We start from the raw sequence: 22,946 nt of genomic DNA on the forward strand, positions 1-22,946 counted from the left end.
GCTGGGGAGAGAGAGAGAGAGCAGCTAGGTGCTGAAAGTCTCTTTGGCTCATCAGGCAGGAATATCGGTGGGAGCTCGTGCTGGGATTGAAACGGCCAAAGTCTGAAGAATTAAAACTGAGAAATTAATATTCCAAAATTGGAATATTTGCCTAGCTTGTGCGAGAGGAAGTATCTGCAGGGAAAAACCTCATTATAAAAGACAGTCCTGAGATTAAAGGTCCCCAGGCTGAGAAAGGAAAAGAACAGAAGTGAACTCTCAAGGGCTAAGAATCGCCTTGGACTGGTTCCAGAAGAATTGAATTTTTCAATAAAGAACAGTGCAAAGTATATCTCTGATGTCTGTTTTTGCCTGTGCTAAAAAGAAAAAGAGGGATGTTCTGTTTTGTGGTTTAAAGTTGAAGCTGCCTACAAAGATAGTGTTTAGCAGGCTTTGTCAGGACATTATAATAATATTATTGGAATTTATTGTAGAGTAATAGTAGTGTGTGCGTGTGTGTGTGTGAGAGAGAAAGAGAGAGAAAGAAAATTCAAGGCAGCTGGTCTGAAGTTTTTGATGTATCAGAAGATAAGCTAGGTTTGAAATGTTAAGTAGGTAAACATGGGGGAAGTTTTATAATGTGAGGTGCAAAGGGAACGTTTGCATTTTTAAATTAACCAGATTAGCTTGAATTCAAAAGAGATGGGTGAAATGTTTCACCTAGCCAGGAGAAGTTAAGAAACCGTGGTCTGAATTTTTCAGGTGGTGGGTGGGCTCGGTAGGAGCGAGCGGGGCACTTGCAGGGCCAATCGCCGCTCGCAATCTGCTCCGTGCCACCATTTTACGCGGGTGGGCCAATTAAGGCACACCCAGCATATGATGTGAACGGTAGCGCTACCTGTGCGGGCAGGGGGAGGAGAGAGAGTCAGGGCCAGCGCTCTTTCGTGAACTTCAATTTTCCTGAGGCAAGGAGCTGCCTCAGGGAGATCGAATCACTATTGAAATTATTAAATACGTGGAATAAAAATGTATTTAAACATGCCCCCTCATGTGACCGTGTAACAGTGGGGACCGCCCCTGATCGCTCCCACTGAGCCTGCCTGTCGCCTGAAAAATTCAGGCCCCGATTTCTTAACTTCTCCTGGCTAGGTGAAACATTTCACACACAGGAAAACCATAAGTTCATTGGTTGGTAAGTAACTGCCAGTTTGAACTACCTATTCTAAGCTGATTTCAGATTAAAGGTGACTACTGGGGCCCAGGATCGGAGGCCTAACACTTCAGCTTCCACTCAGCAGAGAGAGCGAGTTCCAGTTGATTTTAAAAAGTGTATTTTGAATCTCTATTCTAACTTGCTTTCAGCTTAAAGGTTAATAGGAGAAATATTTTACAAATTGAAAAACTCAAGGCCAGTAGGAAATTTAAAAAACAAACTGAAAAACTAATTTAATAATATAGAGATGCAGGGCCAGGTGATGTGTTGTAGCTGCATGACGTGGGAGCTGGTGGACCCCATTGTGATTCCCAGTGACCACATATGTAGCAAATGTTGGTTGCTCGAGGAACTCCGGCTCAGAGTTGATGAACAGGAGTCTGAGCTTCGGACACTGCGACACATCAGGAAGGGGGAGAGTTAACTGGATGCTGTGTTTCAGACAGTCACACCCCTTAGATTAACTGCCTTAAGTTTGACCAGTGGTCAGGGTCAGGAGGTTGTGACTATGAGTGAGGCAGGTAGAGGGATCGAAGAAGGAGCACTGCAGGAGCCTCAGCCCTTGCCCTTATCCAACAGGTTCGAAATTCTTGTTCCCTGTGTGGACGAGAGCGGGGACTGTAGGGAGGATGAGCAAACTGGCCATAGCACCGTGGTACATGGAGCCATTCAAGTCGGGGGAGAAAAGAGAAATGTAGTTGTAATCGGGGATAGTATAGCTAGGGGAATAGATACTGTTCTCTGTAGCCAGGATCGAGAGTCCCGAAGGCTGTGTTGCCTACCTGGTGCCAGGGCTACAGATATCTCATCTGGGCTGCAGAAGAACTTGGAGTGGGAGGAGAAAGATCCAGTTGTCGTGATCTACGTAGGTACCAGCGATATAGGTAGAATGAGGAACATAAGAACTAAAAGCAGGAGTAGGCAATTCAGCCCCTCTAGCCTGCCCCGCCATTCATTACGATCATGGATGATCTCATTTTGGCCTCAACTCCAATTTCCCGCCTCTCCCCATAACCTTTCAACCCATTATTAATTAAAAATCTGCCTATCTCCTCCTTAAATTTATTCAGCGTCCCGGCATCTACTGCACTCTGAGATAGTGAATTCCACAGATTCATGACCCTTTGAGAAAAGTAATTCCTCCTCATCTCTGATTTAAATCTACCACCCCTTAGCCTAAAACTATGACCTCTCATTCTAGAATGCCCCAGAAGGGGAAACATTCGCTCCATGTCTACTTTGCCTATCCCCTTTAGCATCTTATATACCTCAATTAGATCTCCTCTCATCCTTCTAAACTCTAGTGACTATAGGCCTAAACTGCTCAATCTCTCCTCATAAGACAAGCCTGGCATCTCTGGAACCAATCTAGTGAACCTTCTCTGAACCGCCTCCAGTGCAACCACATCCTTCCTCAAGTAACGGGACCAAAACTGTGCACAGTACTCCAGGTCCGGTCTCACCAATGCCTAGTACAGTTGTAAAAACACTGCCCTATTTTTATAGAATTACCTGGAAAAACTCAGCAGGTCTGGCAGCATCGGCGGAGAAGAAAAGAGTTGACGTTTCGAGTCCTCATGACCCTTCGACAGAACTTGAGTTCGAGTCCAAGAAAGAGTTGAAATATAAGCTGGTTTAAGATGTGTGTGTGGGGGGCGGAGAGATAGAGAGAGAGAGAGGTGGAGGGGGGGGTGTGGTTGTAGGGACAAACAAGCAGTGATAGAAGCAGATCATCAAAAGATGTCAACGACAATAGTACAATAGAACACATAGGTTTAAAGTTAAAGTTGGTGATATTATCTAAACGAATGTGCTAATTAAAAATGGATGGTAGGGCACTCAAGGTATAGCTCTAGTGGGGTTTTTTAAAAATTTTTTTTAATATAATGGAAATAGGTGGGAAAAGGAAAATCTTTATAATTTATTGGAAAAAAAAAAGGAAGGGGGAAACAGAAAGGGGGTGGGGATGGGGGAGGGAGCTCACGACCTAAAGTTGTTGAATTCAATATTCAGTCCGGATGGCTGTAAAGTGCCTAGTCGGAAGATGAGGTGTTGTTCCTCCAGTTTGCGTTGGGCTTCACTGGAACAATGCAGCAAGCCAAGGACAGACATGTGGGCAAGAGAGCAGGGTGGAGTGTTAAAATGGCAAGCGACAGGGAGGTTTGGGTCATTCTTGCGGACAGACCGCAGGTGTTCTGCAAAGTGGTCGCCCAGTTTACGTTTGGTCTCTTCAATGTAGAGGAGACCACATTGGGAGCAACGAATGCAGTAGACTAAGTTGGGGGAAATGCAAGTGAAATGCTGCTTCACTTGAAAGGAGTGTTTGGGTCCTTGGACGGTGAGGGGAGAGGAAGTGAAGGGGCAGGTGTTGCATCTTTTGCGTGGGCATGGGGTGGTGCCATAGGAGGGGGTTGAGGAGTAGGGGGTGATGGAGGAATGGACCAGGGTGTCCCGGAGGGAGCGATCCCTACGGAATGCCGATAAGGGGGGTGAAGGGAAGATGTGTTTGGTGGTGGCATCATGCTGGAGTTGGCGGAAATGGCGGAGGATGATCCTTTGAATGCGGAGGCAGGTGGGGTGATAAGTGAGGACAAGGGGGACCCTATCATGTTTCTGGGAGGGAGGAGAAGGCGTGAGGGCGGATGCGTGGGAGACGGTCAACCGTGTCCGGCCCATCTCCCACGCATCTGCCCTCACGCCTTCTCCTCCCTCCCAGAAACATGATAGGGTCCCTCTTGTCCTCACTTATCACCCCACCAGCCTCCGCATTCAAAGGATCATCCTCCGCCATTTCCGCCAACTCCAGCATGATGCCACCACCAAACACATCTTCCCTTCACCCCCCTTATCGGCATTCCGTAGGGATCGCTTCCTCTGGGACACCCTGGTCCACTCCTCCATCACCCCCTACTCCTCAACCCCCTCCTATGGCACCACCCCATGCCCACGCAAAAGATGCAACACCTGCCCCTTCACTTCCTCTCTCCTCACCGTCCAAGGACCCAAACACTCCTTTCAAGTGAAGCAGCATTTCACTTGCATTTCCCCCAACTTAGTCTACTGCATTCGTTGCTCCCAATGTGATCTCCTCTACATTGGAGAGACCAAACGTAAACTGGGCGACCGCTTTGCAGGACACCTGCGGTCTGTCCGCAAGAATGACCCAAACCTCCCTGTCGCTTGCCACTTTAACACTCCACCCTGCTCTCTTGCCCACATGTCTGTCCTTGGCTTGCTGCATTGTTCCAGTGAAGCCCAACGCAAACTGGAGGAACAACACCTCATCTTCCGACTAGGCACTTTACAGCCATCCGGACTGAATATTGAATTCAACAACTTTAGGTCGTGAGCTCCCTCCCCCATCCCCACCCCCTTTCTGTTTCTCCCTTCCTTTTTTTTCCCAATAAATTATAAAGATTTTCCTTTTCCCACCTATTTCCATTATTTAAAAAAAAATTAAAAAAAAAACCCCACTAGAGCTATACCTTGAGTGCCCTACCATCCATTCTTAATTAGCACATTCGTTTAGATAATATCACCAACTTTAACTTTAAACCTATGTGTTCTATTGTACTATTGTCGTTGACATCTTTTGATGATCTGCTTCTATCACTGCTTGTTTGTCCCTACAACCACACCCCCCCCTCCACCTCTCTCTCTCTCTATCTCTCCGCCCCCCACACACACACCTTAAACCAGCTTATATTTCAACTCTTTCTTGGACTCGAACTCAAGTTCTGTCGAAGGGTCATGAGGACTCGAAACGTCAACTCTTTTCTTCTCCGCCGATGCTGCCAGACCTGCTGAGTTTTTCCAGGTAATTCTGTTTTTGTTTTGGATTTCCAGCATCCGCAGTTTTTTTGTTTTTATCCCTATTTTTATACTCCTGCCAGGAAAGAGGTTCTGCTGAGGGAATACGAGCAGGTAGGGGCTTAATTAAAAAGCAGAACCAAAAAGGTAATAACCTCCGCATTACTACCTGAGCCATGAGCTAATTGGCACAGGGTCAATAAGTTTAAAGAGGTAAATGTGTGGCTCAAAGATTGATGTGGGAGAAATGGGTTCGAGTTCATGGGACATTGGCAACAGTACCGGGGAAAGAGGGAGCTATTCTGTTCAGACGGGCTCCACTTGAATCATGCTGGGACCAGTGTCCTGGCGAATCACATAACTAGGGTTGTAGACAGGGCTTTAAACTAAATAGTGAGGGGGAAGGTTCAGTTGCATGGAAATATAAAAAATCAAATTTTAAGGAGAAGGTAAGAGTGCAGGTTAGTGACGAGACTGATTGTTCCCAAAAAGCGAAAGGAAGGGACAGAGTGTGTGAACGCCATATTGCACCAAAGAATCATACAAGAGTACGGAAAATTGATAATAGGGTAAACTTAAAGGCTTTGTATCTGAATGCACATAGCATTTGGAATAAAACTACTGAGTTAACAGCGCACAATACTCCAGGTATGGTTTGGTGGCGATTACTGAGATGTGGTTACTGGGAGAACAAGTTTGGGAGTTGAATACCCAAAGGTGCTCAGCGTTTCAGAAGGATAGGCAGGAAGGAAAAGGAGGTGGTGTAGCTTTGTTGGTAAAGGAAGAGATCAGTGCTATAGTGAGGAATGATATAGGCACTGGAGAGCAAGACGTAGAGTCAGTCTGGGTAGAAGTAAGAAATAGCAAGGGAAAGAAGTCCCTGGTGGGAGTAATCTATAGTCCCCAAACAGTAGTTCAGCAGTAGGGCACAGCATAAACCAGGGAATACTGGAAGCATGTAAGAAAGGCAAGGCAATAATCCTGGGTGATTTTAATATGCATATAGACTGGACTAATCAAATTAGCAAGGGTAGCCTCAAGGGAGAGTTCATAGAGTATATTAGAGATTGTTTCTTGGAGCAATATGTTGTGGAACCAACCAGGGAGCAAGCTATTCTGGATTTGGTTTTGTGTAATGAGGTGGAGTTAATTAATGATCTCATAGTAAAGGATCCTCCAGGGAAGAGTGATCATAGCATGCTAGAATTTCACGTTCAGTTTGAGAGCGAGAAACCTGAGTCCCACACTAGTGTTCTGGAGTTAAACAAAAGTAACTACATAGGCATGAGGGCAGATTTGGCCCTAGTAGGCTAGGCAGGAAGACTACAAGGTAGGATAGTTGATGAACAGTGGCAGATAATTAAGGAGATATTCAATTCCTCCCAAGTAAAATATATTCCAAAGAGGAAAAAAGATGGTAAGAGAGGGAAAAAACATCCATGGCTAAGCAAGGAAGTTAAAGATAACATAAAAGCAAAAACTAAGGCATACCAAATTACAAAGGTCCATAAGACCATAAGACATAGGAGCAGAAATTAGGCCATTCGGCCCATCGAGTCTGCTCCACCATTCAATCATGACTGATAAGTTTCTCAACCCCATTCTCCCGCCTTCTCCCCGTAACCTTCGATTCCCTTACCAATCAAGAACCTATCTATCTCAGTTTTAAATACACTCAATGACCTGGCCTCCACAGCCTTCTGTGGCAATGAATTCCATAGATTCACCACTCTCTGGCTAAAGAAGTTTCTCTTCATCTCTGTTCTAAAAGGTCTTCCCTTTACTCTGAGGCTGTGCCCTCGGGTCCTAGTCGCTCCTACTAATGGAAACATCTTCCCCACATCCACTCTATCCAGGCCTTTCAGTATTCTGTAAGTTTCAATCAGATCCCCCCTCATCCTTCTAAACTCCATCGAGTATAGATCCAGAGTCCTCAAACGTTCCTCATATGTTAAGCCTTTCATTCCTGGAATCATTCTCGTGAACCTCCTCTGGACCCTCTCCAGGGCCAGCGGATCCTTCTTGAGATACGATGCCCAAAATTGCTCACAATATTCTAAATGTGGTCTGACCAGAGCCTTATAAAGCCTCAACAGCACATCCCTGCTTTTATATTCTAGTCCTCTCAAAATAATGCCAACATCGCATTTGCCTTCCTAACTACTGACTCAACCTGCAAGTTAACCTTAAGAGAATCCTGGACTAGGACTCCCAAGTCCCTTTGCACTCCAGATTTCTGAATTCTCTCCCCATTTAGAAAATAGTCTATGCCTCTATTCATCCTACCAAAGTGCGTGACCTCAATATTGCCCACATTGTATTCCATCTGCCACTTCTTTGCCCATTCTCCTAACCTGCCCAAATCCTTCTGCAGCCTCCCCGCCTCCTCAATACTAGCTGTCCTTCCTCCTATCTTTGTATCATCTGCAAACTTAGCCACGATTCCCTCAGTTGCTTCATCTAGATCATTAATGTATTAAGTGAAAAGTTGTGGTTCCAACACTGACCCCTGCGAAACTCCACTAGTCACCGACCACCAACCTGAGAGGGACCCCCTTATCCCCACTCTCTGCCTCCTGCCAGACAGCCAATCTTCTGTCCATGCTAGTACCTTGCCTCTAACACCATGGGCTTTTATCTTACTGAGCAGCCTCCTGTGCGGCACCTTGTCAAAGGCCTTCTGGAACTCCAAGTAGATAACATGCATTGGCTCTCCTTTGTCTAACCTACTCGTTACCTCCTCAAAGAATTCTAACAGATTTGTCAGGCATGACCTCCCCTTGATGAAACCATGCTGACTTTGCCTGATTTTACCATGCTCATCCAAGTATTCTGAAATCTCATCCTTAATAATGGACTCTAAAATCTTACCAATGACCGAGGTCAGGCTAGTCGGCCTGTAATTTCCCATCTTTTGCCCCACTCCCTTCTTAAACAGGGGGGTTACATTAGTGATTTTCCAGTCCTCTGGGACCATCCCTGACTCCAGTGATTCCGGAAAGATCACCACTAACGCCTCCACTATCTCTTCAGCTATCTCCTTCAGAACTCTGGGGTGTAATCCATCTGGTCTAGGTGATTTATCCACCTTCAGACCTTTCAGTTCTCCTAGCACCTTCTCCTTGGTAATGGCCACCATACTCATCTCTGCCCCCCGACTCTCTTGAACTTTGGGGATGTCACTCCTGTCTTCCACAGTGAAGACTGACGCAAAGTACCTATTCAGTTCTTCCACCATTTCTTTGTTCCCCACTACTACTTCACCAGCGTCATTTTTCAGTGGCCCAATGTCCACTTTTGCCTCTCTCTTACCCTTTATATATCTAAAAAAACTCTTGCAATCTTCTTTTATATTACTGGCTAGTTTACCCTCATATTTAATCTTCTCCCTCCTTATTCCTTTGTCAGTGGCAGGCTGGAAGATTGGGAAACTTTTAAAGATCAACAAAGGGTTACAAAAAAAATAATAAAAAGAACAAAGGTAAATTATGAAAGAAAACTAGCACAAAATGTAAAAACTGATAGCAAAAGCTTCTACAAGTATATAAAAGGAAAGAGTAGCTAAAGTGAATGTTGGTCCTTGGAGGATGAGACTGGGGAGTTAATAGTGGGGAACGCAGAAATGGCAGAGACGCTTAATCAATACTTTGCCTCAGTTTTCACAGTGGAGGACACTAGTACCACCCCAATAGTAACAGGTAGTGCAGAGGGTATAAAGAAGGAGGAACTTAGAACAATCACCATCACTAGAGAAAAAGCACTGAGCAAACTATTGGGACTAAAGGGTGACAAGTCCCCAGGACCTGATGGCCTACATTCCAGGATCCTAAAGGAAGTGCCAGCGGAGATAGTGGATGCATTGGCTATAACATTCCAAAATTCTCTGGATTCTGGAAAAGTTCCAATGGATTGGAATAATGCTAATATAACATCCTTATTCAAAAGGTGGGGGGGAGGGGCGGGGGGTGGGGGGGTGGGGGTGGTTGCGGAGAGGAAGCAGAAAGTAGGAAACTATAGAACAGTTCGTTTAACATCTTTTGGGAAATTGTTGGAATCCATTATTAAGGAAGTATTAATGCGGCATTTGGAAAGTCAAAATATAATCCATCAAGCGTCAGCATGGTTTTATAAAGAGTAAATCGTGTTTGACTAATTTGCTAGAGTTCTTTGAAGATGTGACAAGCAAAGTGGATAATGGGGATCCTGTAGATGTAATATATCTGGACTTCCAGAAGGCCTTTGATAAGGTGCCGCACAAAAGATTAATACACAAGATAAGATCACATGGAGTTAGGGGTAATATATTAGCTTAGATAGAGGATTGGCTAATCAACAGAAAGCAGAGAGTCAGGATAAATGGGTCTTTTTCTGGATGGCAAGCTGTAACTAGTGGAGTGCCACATGGTTCAGTTCTTGGGCTCCAGCTATTTACAATCTATATTAATGACTTGGATTCAGGGATAGAAGGTACTATAGCTAAATTTTCCGATGACACCAAAATAGGTGGGAAAGTAAGTTGCAATGAAAAATAAGAAATTTACATATGGACAGGCTAGGTGAATGGGCCAAAATTTCGCAGATGGAGTTTAACGTGGATAAGTGAGGTTATCCATTTTGTTGGAAGAATAAAAAGGCGACTTATTATTTAAATGGAGAGAAACTTCAGAATGCTTCAGTACAGAGGATGTCCTCGTACGTGAATCGCTGAAAACTAGTATGCAGGTACAGCAGGTAATAAGGAAGGCAAATGGAATTTTGTCATTTATTGCTAAAGGAATAGAATATAAAAATAGGAAAGTGTTGTTACAACTGTGAGACAACATCTGGAGTACTGTGCACTGTTTTGGTCCCCTTACATGAGGAAGGATGTAGTTGCATTGGAGGTTGTTCAGAACAGGTTCACTAGATTGATTCCAGAGATGCAGGAGATGATTGTCTTATGAAGAGAGATTGAGCAGTTTAGGCCTATACTTGCAAGAGTTTAGAAGGATGACAGGAGATCTAATTGAGGTATAAAAGATGCTAAAGGGGATAGGCAAAGTAGACGTGGAACGAATGTTTCCCCTTGGGTCATTGGGTTGGGGCATTCTAGAATGAGACGCCATAGTTTTAGGCTAAGGGGTGGTAGATTTAAATCAGAGATGAGGAGGAATTACTTTTCTCAAAGGGTTGTGAATCTGTGGAATTCACTACCTCAGAGTGCAGTGGATGCCGGGATGCTGAATAAATTTAAGGAGGTGATAGACATTTTTAATTAGTAATGGGTTGAAAGGTAATGGGGAGAGGGCAGGAAATTGGAGTTGAGGCTGAAATGAGATCAACCATGATCGTAATGAATGGCGGGGCAGGCTCAGTGGGCTGAATTGCCTACTCCTGCTCCTAGTTCTTATGTTCTTAGATGGGACATGCTTTTATAGTTAGGAAAAAAATTTCATTTTATTAAAAAAACCCTTGGGAAACATCATCCCTCTCGTGAATGGGGTTTCCTAAAAAACGTGAAGGCCGCTTAGCCTTTTCACCTGCCCACCAACCTTAAGGTTGGATGGGCAGTGTTAACATTTACATTAATCACTTCATGGCCTTAATAGGCTACTTAAATATCGGAGTGCACATAGCTGACTCCAGTACGTGCCCGACAAATGAAACATTGTGGGACAGCGCGATGATGTCAGGACAGACACCCGATGGCATCATGCGTCATTTTATGTGTCGGGCCCACTCCTGCATGCTGACTGAAAAATCCTGCCATGTGTGTTTATTTTCCCCAAAGGTTAGTGGTAAAATAGGTACTATGATAGATTTTTATTAGTAGAGACGTAAAGTCCAAAGACATGTTGAAAAATGGGAATTTGCATTCAGAGGGGAAAAAACGTATAAAGGAGAGAAGGCTGTGTGCAAGGGAAGCAATTCTAAGGTCTAATTAGCGTGAAAAGCCTCCACCATCTAAGCCTCAAGCTGCTGTCTATAAGGAATCAAAACTGAGAAAAACACACTTTGGATTTGACTGTCCAGGGGGTCATTTTACTTTACCTGGGTCTTTTAAAATCTGTGTGTCTTACTGTTGCCTTAACGGAGGTGTAACTGGGAGTTCGATTAATCAGGAGAGCTAAAAGTTATTACAGTAGTAATTTGTAAACCTATGTATGTGCTTAAAATCATTTTTTATTTAATAAAGATTTAATTTAGTTTTTTAAGAAACCTATAAGACTTGGTGGCCTTCTTTTTACTGAATTTAAAGTCTGCATCTCGAAATAAATATGAATTGCAAATAGTTGTGGCAGCTGCTTCAAGTTTCCCTCTGGAATTTGGGAAGCTTGGGCATTTACCATCTGCCTGCTATAACAAAATTGATGGCCCTTTGTGGGATATATTTGAAATTCCTTGATTGGTTTGAGTTGGTGAATCTTAAGGTTATGAGTGTGAGAAGCACTTTGAATTCAGGAGTTGGTGTGAGGATTTTTTTTAGCAGTGAGACTGCAATATGGCTTTGGCAGTTGCTATGACTTGTCTGGGAGTTAAAGTTATAACTTTGGCTGGTTTACAAAAGATACATAAATTTAAGTTAATGGAATTGGCAGATAAGTTCCAATTGGGATTACCTGCAGGGGTGGGGAAATCAGACATAATTGAAGGCCAAGCCCTCCAACTGGTGGTTCATTGGAATGGGTTCAAATTCAGTTGCAAATGAAAAAATTAGAACTAGAGGTAGAGGAAAAAGAAAAAGAAAGGGCAGTAAAAGAAAAGGAAAGGGCATTTCAAAGGGAAAAAGTGGAAACGCGGGAGAGAGAGAGAAAATAGGAAAAGGAATTAGAAATGGCAAGGTTAAAAAAGGAGAGAGAAAAAGAGAGAGACAGAGAATTCCGGCTTAAAATTCTGGCAGTTTAAAAAGAGACACCAGAAGGTGATGATGGACTTATTTCCAGATCAGAACCCAGTGGGGAGGTGTTTAAATTTGTACAAGCACTTCCAAAGTTTGAGAAAAGGGATGTTGAAGTATTCTTTATTTAATATGAGAAGAAAGCTAAACAGATAACATGGCCACAGGAAAACTAGACATTGTTGTTACAATCCAGGTTGGTGGGTAGAGCACATGAGGTTTATGCTTCACTGTCAGAAGAAATGTTGGTGAACTATGATGTGGTAAAAAAGACGATTTTGAATGTAAATGAGTTGGTTCCTGAGGCATGCAGGCAGAAATTTAGGAATATGAGAAAATAGCCTGGCAAACTTATATTGAGTTTGAGAGAGTAAAACAAAATAATTTTGACCGGTGGATGCAGGCATTAAAGATAGAGACAACAGCTCTTAGAGAAGTAATTCTTTTGAAACAATTTAAAGATTCAATTCCTTCAGTGGTGAGAACTCATGTGGAGGAACAGAGGGTTGAAATGGTAAGACAAACAACAGAGATAGCTGATGATTATGAGTTCGTTCATAGAGCTAATCCTTTATTTCATCACCCTATTAAATCAGAAAAGGATAGAAAGTGGGAAGGTGAAAGGAAGGTGGGTAATTAGGGAAGCGGAGCAGGTAGAAATTCCCAGGAAGTTTTCTTCCCAGAATAAAAAGGAAGGTGCTGAGGGTAGAGGTGACACTTGAAAATTGAAGTGTTTTCATGGTAGTAGAGTTGGACACATGAAGTCAGTCTGTTGGAAATTGAAGGGAAAATCTGCTGGAATAATAAGGGTGCGGAAATGTACTGGAAGTAAAAGTACTGTGGGTTCTGAGGTTCAGGCACAGGAAAAACCAGTGTTTTGTGTACAAGTAAAACAGGAAGAATCAGTGATAGGTAAAGAAGTGGTAATGTGGCCACAATTTACCTAAGAGAGTTCTGAGAAGCAGGTTGCAGCAATGTTTAAAGATTTTATGTGTGAAGGGAAAGTCTTTCCTTGTGTACAGGGTGGAGTAGGTAAAGATGTTAAATTTTTAAGAGACACAGGGGATAGTCAATCCTTAATGTTGAGGGATAGTGATACTTGTTGTTCAGAGAGAGTATTGCAGGAACAGATGATAATAAGTGGGGTTCACGGAGATGCTAAACCAATTCCATTGTGGAAGGTAAATTTAAAGAGTAAGTGGAAAACAGGTAAAGTGATTGTTGGAGCAGTGGAAAATTGCCCATTGCAGGGGTTCAATTTATATTGGGTAATGATACAGCTGGGTCTCAGATTTGGGTGATGCCTATGGCAGTTGAGCAACCTGTAGCAGTGTTTTCAGCAGAGGTGTTGAAGAGAGAACACCCTGGATTGTTTCCATATTATGTGATAACAAGATCACAGGCTGATAAGTTGAAACAAGAAGGACAGGAAGTTCAAAGGCAGAGAGAAGATGTGGAAGTCCAATTAGCTGGCACTGTGTTTGATAACATTGTTCAGGAAGAAAGACTGGAAGACAATGCAGCTTAAGTGTTTAACTCAAGGCAGTTAAGCACATTCATATGATTAGAAATAACTACTTTAGTAATTTCTAAATCCCCTAATTAATCTAACTCCCAGTTACACTTTCCTAAGACAACAGTAAGACACATAGGTTTTAAAAGACCCAGACAAACAAACATGAAAACCTGAACAATCCAATTCTAAGTCCTTAACTTCAGTTCTTTGTAGACAGCAGCATGAGGCATAGATGAAGGTTTTTCATACTTGTTAGACCTTAAAATGCCTGCCTTTACACACAGCCTTCTCTCCTTTATACATATTTTCTCCTTTGAATGCAAATTCCCATTGTTTCACAATGTCTTTGGACTTTACCTCCCTGATCATAAAACATTATCATAGTACTAATTTTGCCAGTAATCTTTGGGAGAAATAAACACACTGTTTCAGAACTTCACTTGGCTAAGTGACACATTTTACCCCTTCTCTGAAAACAATCTAGTCTAGTTTATTTAAAACTGCAAATGTCCTTCTACACCTTACATTCTAAACTTCCCCCATGTTTACCTACTTAACATTTCAAACCTAGCTCATTTTTTAATATATCAAAGCCTTCAGACTAGCTGCCTTTAATCTAATTAAGTCTCTTACACACACACACACACACAAACATATATATAGACACAGATACCACTATTTTACAATAAATTCCAATAACATTGTTATATCTTCCTGATATACCCTCTCCTCATTGAAAAATAAACGATCATAATTTAAAAAGATGGCTTAATTTTGTATAACCCATCTTATACTATCTCCTATACTTATCTATATACTTACACTATTAGCAATATATATATATATATATATATATATACACACAAACCCTTCATATTAACAGAAATCATTTCAGTTCAGCATCTGGGTTTTAAGAAACCTATGAGACTTGATCATCATCTTTTACTGAAGTCAAAGCTGCACCTCAAAATAGGTACCAATTGCAAATAGTCGTGGCAGCTGCTTCAAGTTTCCTTCTGGGATTTGAGCAGCTTGGGCATTTATCATCGCCTGATATAACAGGCCTGCCCATTCTTGGGCCTACTGTATTTCCTACAGCGGGGGAAGACTGCCATTCGGGAAGCCCAGCAGCTTTAGTTGCACAGGCTAGTGTTGGGCAAGGGATAGGAGAAACCTCCTTTGCGGGTCTTCTTGGCCCATTGGAGACACCCTCCCGCAAGGTCACCCCCCCCACTTCAACTCTCCCGTTGTCCTCTTGAAGCCGGCTCCCTGCTGAGATCCTGTGCTCCTCGGTGTGGCAGGACTGCCTGTAGTCCCAGCAGTTGCCACCGGCCAGCAGCTTTCTAAGGCAGGATTTCCTCCTGGGGTAGGGGTGGAAGACTCACCTTAAAGTAATTAACGCTGTTCCTAGTGTAAATTGCTGCAGGAGCAGTTGTCGGGAATGTGGTGGGCTTCCTCCCCACCTCCACTAGACTTGTTAGTTGGGGGTAAGCCTCGTAAAATCCAATTTTCTTGGTAAAATAATAAATATTGAGGAAGAACCTGTGACTAGCACTTTAAGTGTATAAGACTTTCAATTGGTAATTCCTATTCAATGATACTCCTTACTCCAAGAGTTGTCTGCACAGCTAGAGCCTGGAGCCTGAGCCTTTGAATTCAGAAACTACCCCCAGCTGATCAGGACAGGCACTAGGTAAATAAGACTGGCAATTGGAGATAAAGACTTTACAGCGTGCATCATGTTATTGTCTTCTGCTGTATCCTATTGTAGTTCAAAGTCAGTTTTAACAATGTGATCTCCATTTCAGCATGTCTAACTCTGTGTTTTAAGGATCACAAAACATGTCAGGTTTATACATGGGAGTAGGACAAATGCACACTGTAATATACTGAGCAGCACTGAGTTATTGTAGGTGATATCATGGGCAGCAGTTTTTGCTTCCTTTTTCTGTATAAGTAATAGCTTTTGAAAAGTAATAAAAGAACCAGGAGTTGCCTTATATCTTAAACTCTTGTTTTACAAACTCTAGGGATCTGCTGTAATCAGTCAGCATGGTACCTTACTGCCAAAGTGAGTGCATATGTAGCTGGTATTTCCAACTTTAAAGAAAGAAAATAGACCAAGGGGCTATGGTTATTGAAAAGAATGTAGAGAAATAAATATTTAATCCATATTACTGCACTCTGTTTTTCCTCTATGCAATTACCTCATGTCTATAGCACTGAAGCACTTCAGAGGTGATGCCAAAATGGCTTGGTATCACAAATTGGTGTCACAATGCGAAGCAGGTATAATACTTCCACAGTGACAGTTCCATTAATCTCCATCTGTGGAGAAAGTGCCTGAAAAGGGCAGAAATGGGACTCCTGCAGGAGAGAGAACATGCGGGGAGGGAAGCTTATGTTCCTGGCTTCTTGTTGAAGTGATACAACTTGAAAACACCTCCAATTGATACCAATGATGCTGTGCCTTTATAGTAATCCTGCACATTTCCTTGTACTGAAGTTCAAAATATCATCAATACCAGAATACACAAGTAAAAACAACATGCATTTACATAATGACTTTAACATTGAAACACCCCTGGAAGACTTTTCTAAGAGCAAGGCAAAAGTAACTGCCAAGCCAAAAAGGAGCTAGTAAGTGGGGTGACAAAAAACGGATTAAAGAAATGGAGACAGGGCTGAAATGCACAAGAGGCCAGAGTTAGACCAGCACTGAGTTTGGGGAGGGTTTATAGGGCAAAAAATGTTACAGACATGCAGGCAGAAGGTGATGAAAGAATACAAATACACCAATGAGAATTTTTAAATGGAGATGCTGGGAGACTCAGCAGCCAATGTAGGTTGGTGAGGATAAGGGGAATAGAGCTTACTGGAGGATAGGATATGGGCAGTAGTGATTTGGAAGAACGGATGATTAGAGAATGTACAGGATGGGTGACCAGCCAGATGAACTTTGGAACAGTTGGGTCTGGAGCTGACTAAGACATCAATGAGGAATCAACAGCTATTGGACTTAGACAGGTTTGGGGGCAGGTGTTATTATGGAGGTGGGAAGTCTTTGTGAGGGAGAGGATATAGAGTTGGAAGATCAGCTTGGGGTCAACCAGTACACAGAAATTGCAAACAATGAGGTTCTTTTTGGATCAGTAGCTGGAGAGGGAATGGAATTAGTGGCAAGGGTATGAATTTTTGTCATGAGGCTGAAGTCAGTAGCTTTGGTCTTTCCAATGTTTATATTGTGGAAATTGTGATTCATCCAAGCTTGGATGTCAGTCAAACAGTCTCACAATATTGGTAGCTAGGGGTCAAGAGAGGTAGTGGAAAAGTAGAGCTGGTAGTCATCCGTGTATAATATGAGAACCCACATCTGCGGTTAATGATGTTAAAGGGCAGTGTGTAGATGAGAAAAAAAAACATGAGTCAAGGAAAGAGCCTTTAGTGTCTTTTTCAGAAATGGTGCAGGAGCAGAAAGAGAAGCCATTACTGAGGGTGCTTTGGTCACAATCAGATTGGTAAGAGTTGAACCAAGCAAGAGCAATCCCACTGAGCTGCAGAATGGAGAAGAGGCATTTGAGGACATCAAAAGTTTTGGAGGAAGATGTGCAGATATAATACACCCTGGGTAGAGTCAGAAAAGCTATTAATTTGTGACTTAGCTTAGAGCTTTTTGTGTTGTGGGTTCCTGGCTAGGAAAGAATGGGATCTGGAGGGAGATGTCACTTGATAGGTGAAAGGAAGCCGGAGGGTGGTTGGCGGGGCAGGGGGAAAGCAGCATTGACAACTGAATGGATGGGCTCAGTCTTAGTGACAAAGAAGTCCATGAGCTCCTTAAAGTTGTTGGACATGAGTGTGATGAAGACAGAGGTGAATTATTTAAGGAGACAGTTGATAATGGAGAAAATAAACTAGAGTAAAAGGCTAACATCAGAAGCACACGATATTGATATAATGATGATGTAACATCACATGATTAAGTAACAGAGATCTGGAGGGAGCTGAAGTTTCAACCTTGTGCAGAGTTCCCAATATGTACATAGTAACTGTAAATAAAGAATAATGGTTTGAACAAACTACAGTCTCAAGCAGCTTACTTTTGGAGAATAGATAAACCCCAAAGAAACCCATCTAGATCTTGAATATATGATAAAACAGAAGCTAGATCAATGAAGTCTGAGATTTCCCTTGAGAAGTGAATGGTACTTGATGTGTTCCAACTAACTCTGGTGATGGATGGCTTAAACAGTTGTTTATACTTCTAGGATTTAAGGGAATGAGGATGGAATAAATAGGAGGCTGGACCACAATAGGGCAGAATATATTTTCTAGTGGGGACAAGAACATCAAAAAATGAAAAAAAAAGATTGAGCAAATTGATAGCTGCTCAACTATTGTGGCAATTGGAGGGCCAAAGAGTAGAGGGTTGGTAGTGTGGAAGTGCAATTGTAAGTGACTTGGAGAATGATTTCTTTCTGAGGTGGTTACAGAAGGATGTGGGTTGGAAGAGGGTAGGGACTTGTGGATGGTAAAGGATGGAAGGAAGTTGTTGGAGATTGCCTTGTCTGTGATCAAGGCCATGGCAATAGTGAGGCCACGTGAGTTGGCAAGATCAAAGGGGTAGCTATGAATATGAATAGAGGCGTTTATACGAAGGGAGAGGTTTAGGTAAGACAGAAGGGCAGTGAATCATAGGAGAGAAGGCAAGGTGAATTGAGTTGAAGATTAAAATTGCCAAAATGAGTGAATGTTCAGTTCAGATGCTGAGAGAGGAAAGGAGGGAAGATATCTTGCTGATAAATTCAGGTGGGTGATAAAGAATGAGCATTTTAAGGGAGAGGCAATTGAAGGAAGGGAAGGTACTCTAGGAATAGGTTTGACATTCAATATAACGATAAGGGCCATACAATCTCTATGATCGTTTAGGTAGACCAGGTAGTGGAAAGTATACCCTGCCACACAGGATTAATTAAGGGACAAGGTGTCACCCCATAAGCCCACTTAGTGAAAGCGAGGATGTTAATGTAACCATCGACAATAAAATCATGGATAGCAAGGACCTTGGTTGTGAGGAAGGACAGTGATTGTTAATTTGTTGGCAGAGTCTGAGGAGAGGGGAACAGTGGTAGGTAGGATAAATGAAATGGGAAGCAGGCTAACAAGATTGGGTGCATTGGCTGCTTCTCTTATGAAGTCAACAAAAGGTGTCTCAATTGTCTCTTTGGAGAATGCTGAGAAAGGTGCAGAGTGTAACCATGGGCATATCTAAGGTATTACATATAATATACATATGCACCGAATGTCTGACATGTGTTTGTGATATATGTGATAACATTGGTGCTGAGAGTGCGAGGAAGCCAGATGATATAAAGTGAGGCACCATTATACACTTGCCAGTGTATATTCAAACTTGACCCAACAATTCTGATTTCTGCCTGTGGATAAATAGTGGCATTGAGGCATGGCATGATACTCAGTACCTTCTGGCCAGCCTAGCAATTTCTTTTGTCAAACCACCAGCTTGTGAAGATCTTGCTCTTGTTGGCACAATGAAAGATGTTCTTCCATCTGCTGGTCTATCCTTAAATTTTAATGCCACATTTAATATCAAAGTGATCTTATTGTCACAGCAAATCTGAGATAACGGAAAAGTGGTCCAGTGTCATACTTATGGGTCCCTGATTTTCAAGCAGGAAATCAGGAACTGAACAGTTACATCATAATTCATAAAAGCTCCCTAAACCACTTTAAATAAAATGAACCCCAACCATTTTGTACACAAGCCTGCCGATCTTTTGAAAGAGCCTTCCATCCGTGCTTACCAATAATATAAATGTTTTCAACAAGATGCAGAATAATGTATTGGAAAGTGGCCAAGTTAGCAACAACCAAGGTTGAGACGATATTAAACAATAGGACTTCTGATGAGCACTTAACACATCAATTATAAGCTTGTTTGTATCATTTCTCATATGCATTAGCCCATGTTAGGTTGATACATTCTTAAAAAAGAAGTGCATCATGATGAGAAGTTCTGCCCTCATGGGATTACAGTAACTCTTGGGGGAGAATTTTCTCCCCGTTGGGGGGGGCTGAGCGGGAGTGGGTGTGGATGGGCCACAGCTGATTGCTGCCCATGATCGACTGCGCGCCACCATTTTACGTGGGCGGGCCAATTAAGGCTGAACACTCCCTGCGCGGGCGGGGGGAAGGAGAGAGTGTCAGGGCCACCACTCTTTCACGCATGCGCGCGAAAGAGCACAGAAATCTCCCTGATGCAGCTCCATGCCTCAGGGAGATTATTTTTATTATTAAAACTTCAAAAAAAAATGGAAAAAAATATTCAGACATGTCCCCTCATGTGACAGTATCACATGAGCTGGGACATGTCAATGAAGTTTAAAAGAAAATTATATTGGATTTATAAACACTTCACGAAATCTCATCCTGCTTGTGGATGAGGTTTCATGATAAATGCAAAGGTCGCCTGGGCTCTTCGCCTGCCCACCAACCTTAAGGTTGGATGGGCAGCTCTGTTAATTCTTTTAATTGGTTGTCAAATGGCCTTAATAGGCCTTTGACAGTTCGACGGGCACGCAGCCAACTCCCATGCACGCCCATCGGACTGAAGATCCGAACGACGGGTGGTGACGTCGGGATGCATGCCCGATGTCACCGCGCGTTATTATATGTGTCGGTGAGTGATGCTGCCCCTGCAGGCCGACCAGAAGGTTAAGGCCTCGATTGTGCCTTGCAACAGTGCAGGTTCTGTCATCCTGTCTGAAACAGGGAGAGTACAGCAGCAGACAGCACTACAGGAAGGCTACACTCAATTATTCAACTCAAATCCACCAGAGGGCAACCGACTGAAGAACAGGAGATGTACTTTCAGAGTTGCCTAACAAAATATCAAAGCTTTGAGTTTGTTCAAATTTCTTCTGCTGCATTTCTGCCTGTTTCCTGATTTAATATAATACTTCTTGTGAAGAGAAAGATAAAACAATTAGTGAGAATTTTAACTTCAACCATTTTCTGTGGCATCTTTTGTTATTGCAACCTAGGGAGAGTGACAGTGGGACAAAGTAAATTCTATTGTCCATCCTGTGTTTCAGGAAACTGTAATATGCTAATTTACAAAGAGAATGTGTTTTATTCCAAGAAGCATTTATGTTCTGTTGGTGCTGGAGAGAACAATGTTGATGCTAAGAAGAACTGTGTTCATTAAAAAAATGCCATTTTTTTTCTGTGTTTGTGGAGAGGAAAGAGTTGTATTTCCCTTAATGTTGCATACAAGTGATCTGATATGTTTTCACACAATTAAAGTCCATGTTGTGTGTCTATTGTTGGACAGAAATAAGGTTTCAGACCAGTTTAGTAATTCCAAAGTCTCTTTAAGAAAGCTACCGTCACGGTGAGAAGTTGAAGCACGTATTTGGCTCTGCATCTGTAGGCCGAAGAATAATCACCTTTACTAGGAGGGTATTCCAATGGTGGGAGTAACTAAAGTGGGAGTAACACTGGCTGGAATTTTGCAGACCCTACCACCGCAGGATCTTCCAGATCCGCCGATGTGAACGGAGATTTCAATGGCTCCCTGGCCCTGCCACATGGGGGAGGGGGGCTGGAAAACTCTGGCCATTGATTCTCGTCTCTGGTACCCTTAAGCATCCTTTGCCAATTTTAACAATGACTAAACCCTTTTGTAACTGATGGCAGGCCCAATGATTACAAATATTAATTACTATACTTTGTGAAGGGACCTTTACTACCTTGGTTTATATGGACATCAAAGTTGGAATTCAAATGTGAATTAGCTGCCCTTTCCCCCAATGGCCATGAAGCTGCTTTTTATACCAGAGATTGTTGTATGAGAAGACAGGTGAAGGAAAATGACCCTCACTGGCTTAATTGCCCATATCCTCTTGTCAACAGCTGCCCATACTGTGCAGTATTTCTCTCTCTCTCTCCCATCGCAAACCCCGACCAAATGCTTGGGGAGCTGTCTGAATAAATTATAAAGAAGCTTACATAGTTTATAAAGCTTATATAGTACCTTGTCAAATTGTCAAATATCCCAAACTTATTCCCTAACCTAATCAATTATTTTTTAAGTAAAGCCACAGTAATTAGCTAGGCAAACACAATTTTCACAAAGCAAGGCCCCACAAACAGAGAATGAATGAATGACCAAACAATTAGTTCTTTGTGGTGCTTGCTGAGGGAGGAGCCTAGGCCATGGCACCAAGAGAGCTGTTGTTGCTTGAAATGTGCCATGGTAGGGGTCAGCAACCTTTTTTACCTGAAGTCGTTTTAAAAGATAAAGAGCCTTTTCAAAATAGAATGTATTGGCGGGCTGGGGTGAGGGGGCACAAAATGAAAATTTGACATTTCCAAACCAAAGACTTGGCAAATTGCCATTCAGCATCTATGGTAGAATGCATAATTTGCATATATAAATAAAACACGTATTGAATTTATGTATCAATCGTAAAAAAAATCAATATTAGAATAGACCTAACTCTAAATTGTTGTGTTTTTTGACTTTTAATAAAGACAGCTTTAAAACAGATGTGTAAAAAATCCATAGTTTTTTTGACTATGGATTCTTGTGATAAAAATAGTTTCTAATAGCACATTCGGAATAATTTATCATCTCAGCCTTTTTTAAAAAAATGGTTGCAACCAGGTTCCTCGAACCAATGGCATTATTATAAGCATAGTGTACCTACACCATTCAAACAGGTTTATTTAGTGCAGAATGACGTTTTTCATTAAAACATTCATTTGAAACCATAAAGTCAAGCAGAATGATTAGCCTTTTAGCTCCACAATAATTACTTCTCAATACTTATTTTAGGCTTTGTCATATTAATGTAATCCAACATGAGAAGTTTGGGAGTCACAGTGAGATGTAAAGGAGCTGCATGTGGCTCCAGAGCCCCAGGTCACTGATCCCTGTGACATGGAATTGTTTAGTTATCTCTGAAAAGATGCATGGGCCCTTGGTTTAATGTTCCATCCAAAACAGCACCTCTGACAGTATAACACCCTTTAAATATAACACTGAAATGTCAGGTGCAGATTGTGTGTTCAAAACCAAGTGTGGACCTTGAACTCATGATTCTCTGACTCAAAAGGAAGAATGCTGTCACAAAGCCAAAGCTGCTACTTAGTTAAGGAAAAAAGTATAGAAAGTGCAATTGGAAGGAATGTTCTATTTTCTTCCACTAGTTTTTCTGTTTTCAAAGGTACAGTGGGGGGCTACATCTGGAAAAAAAACCCAAAACCTTTGTTGAATATGTCTGTCATCACCACTCAACCTTTTGACAATTCTTGCCTCGTGGCTGCTATACTGGGATATTTTGCTATGTTAATTTTAAGTGTAAACGCAGCTTTTGCATTTAAGAAACATTACATTGGGAGCATCACATTACATCATCTAGTGAAGCCGCGACTTTTAGAAACATGCTTTAATGCGTAGAACTGCTCTGGAGAAAAACTCCAGAGATCTAGTAGAATGACTTAATAATATCATGCCCTACTATTAAAAT

At 42.2% G+C, this 22,946-nt stretch overlaps 1 protein-coding gene across 1 annotated transcript in view; it reads right to left on the reverse strand.

The window, feature by feature from the left end:
* The window catches only part of LOC121286902 (disks large-associated protein 4-like), a 251,826-nt gene that overhangs the window by 153,495 nt on the left and 75,385 nt on the right, over positions 1-22,946 (reverse strand). The window contains exon 4 of the mRNA XM_041204135.1: positions 18,595-18,626. Coding sequence (XP_041060069.1) covers positions 18,595-18,626 — 32 coding nt within the window. The remainder of the gene's footprint in view (positions 1-18,594; positions 18,627-22,946) is intronic.

The sequence above is a fragment of the Carcharodon carcharias genome, chromosome 14 (assembly GCF_017639515.1).
Source record: "Carcharodon carcharias isolate sCarCar2 chromosome 14, sCarCar2.pri, whole genome shotgun sequence".
Taxonomy (NCBI): domain Eukaryota; kingdom Metazoa; phylum Chordata; class Chondrichthyes; order Lamniformes; family Lamnidae; genus Carcharodon; species Carcharodon carcharias.